The sequence below is a fragment of the Nymphaea colorata genome, chromosome 13 (genome assembly GCF_008831285.2).
Source record: "Nymphaea colorata isolate Beijing-Zhang1983 chromosome 13, ASM883128v2, whole genome shotgun sequence".
In the NCBI taxonomy this organism is placed as follows: domain Eukaryota; kingdom Viridiplantae; phylum Streptophyta; class Magnoliopsida; order Nymphaeales; family Nymphaeaceae; genus Nymphaea; species Nymphaea colorata.
In genome coordinates, this window is record NC_045150.1 from 14453508 (window position 1) to 14455334 (window position 1827).

Sequence of the window (1827 nt, forward strand, 5' to 3'; positions counted from 1 at the left end):
TGAGAAGGGCCGAATTAATGTTTCTAAATTTTGACTAAGGTCAAAATATCATTTTTCAAAATTTTTATATAGGACAAGTGAAATTTACTAAAATTTACATATAATTTTTTTTAAAATAAATTGAGGTGGGGCCAGGGCCATGCGAGCCTCCCTTGGCTCCACCCCTGATGCCTAAAAAAAATTTTCAAACACCATTAGGACAATCTCTTCTTCCAACGTATTCAACAGTTATTGCGGTCACTTAATTAATACGTTAAGTGTCGTCTGCCTTCCTTTTGTGTTTGAAAGTCTTCAAATGTTTGTCACTGTTATACCTAAGCTTAACAATTGGAAGATGCTACCACTTTTCTCCATTGTGATGGTTACTGGTTACACAAAGGAATATGTAACTCAGTTCAGCCACATGTCTTTTTTTTTTTTTGCAGAATTTTCAAATCCAAATGCTTCCCTTCATCAGCGGCCACCATAACTATGACTTCCGTTATAAATATCAACACATTTATCCTTAGTACAGCAACCTTTTAGTCCTCACCATGGCAACCTTCTTCTCCCCCTTAGCATTCAGCCTCCTCCTGCAGCTGCTCCTACTTGCAATACTGCCTAACCCTACCACAATCTTCGCTTCCAATCCTCTCGGCTTCTCTATAGACCTCTTTCATCGAGGCTCATCCCTGTCACCTCTCTATGACCCTCATCCACTCTAGCTCAACGAGCTGAGCAGGAGGCTCCGCCCTCCATGTTGCACTCCCACAACATTGCTTCACGGTTTCTAATACCACCATTGTGATCTCCAGCTCTGTGATGGCTGGTCCCGGTGAGTTTCTTGTGAAACTCTCGCTAGGTACCCCATCCAGCCTGTACTGGGCCATTATAGACGCTGGTAGCAACCTCATATGGACAACATGCTGCCATTGTGACAACTGCCATGTCAAAACACCATTGTTTGATCCACTTCAGTCGTCCACCTACAAGAACAGGAGATGCTCCACCAGCTTTTGCACGGAATTGCATGACCATCGTTGCACCAGCGACCAACTTTGCTATTTCAAATATTCCTATAGAGCAAATTCTGAAGTAGAAGCGGTCCTAGCCTCCGAGATGCTCTTGTTTGACAATGGTGCCGGCACCATCAAGAATGAAGGAATTGTCTTTGGTTCTGTTCATCGTGAAGATAATCCTGATACTGCCCTGCGTAAAGTTCCTGGCCTTGGCCGTGGTCGTCTCTCTCTTGTTAAACAGATTGGCTCTTCGATTGATGACAAATTTGCTTACTGTCTTCCCCCATATAGCAATGAAAACAATTCCGCGGGACAGCTCAAATTTGGTGAGGATGCACCGTTTTCAGGCACAGAAGACATTCAAGAGACGCCGATGGCATCAGATGGTGGTGAAGGCAGCTTTTATGTCCTCATCCTGACAAACATAAGTGTTGGGAACAGCAGACTCAACATACAATTTGGTGGTGCACAGACGACTGCATTGTTGGGAGATGCCAGATCGATCATCATAGACTCGGGTACCAGCCTGACTTTTCTTGCAAAAGATGTGTATGTTCAAGTGACAAATGTCATAAACCGTGAATGCTTCTATCCTCCTGAGCAAGATTTGCTGTGTTACCATGTAGAGCACAATGGTGATCCATATGAAGGGTTGCCGGAGATGACCTTTCATTTCGCTAATGCAGACTGGAAGCTGCCACCTTCAAATATCTTTGCAATGTTTAGAAGTGGAATCGCCTGCTAATCCATTAAAGATGGAGAGATGCCCATCTTTGGGAATATTGCACAGCAGAACATGCATGTCAAGTATGATCCGGGCAACAAACTG

At 43.8% G+C, this 1827-nt stretch overlaps 1 protein-coding gene across 1 annotated transcript; it reads left to right on the plus strand.

Annotated features, from left to right (window-relative positions):
* Positions 1 to 801: 801 nt before the first annotated feature.
* On the plus strand, positions 802 to 1272 carry LOC126410667 (aspartic proteinase CDR1-like; the record flags this gene model as incomplete). The annotated part of the gene is made up of 1 exon (XM_050081127.1): positions 802 to 1272. A coding segment is annotated over exon 1 (471 nt), but the record flags the coding sequence as incomplete, so codon positions are not given.
* Between the last annotated feature and the right edge of the window lie 555 nt (positions 1273 to 1827).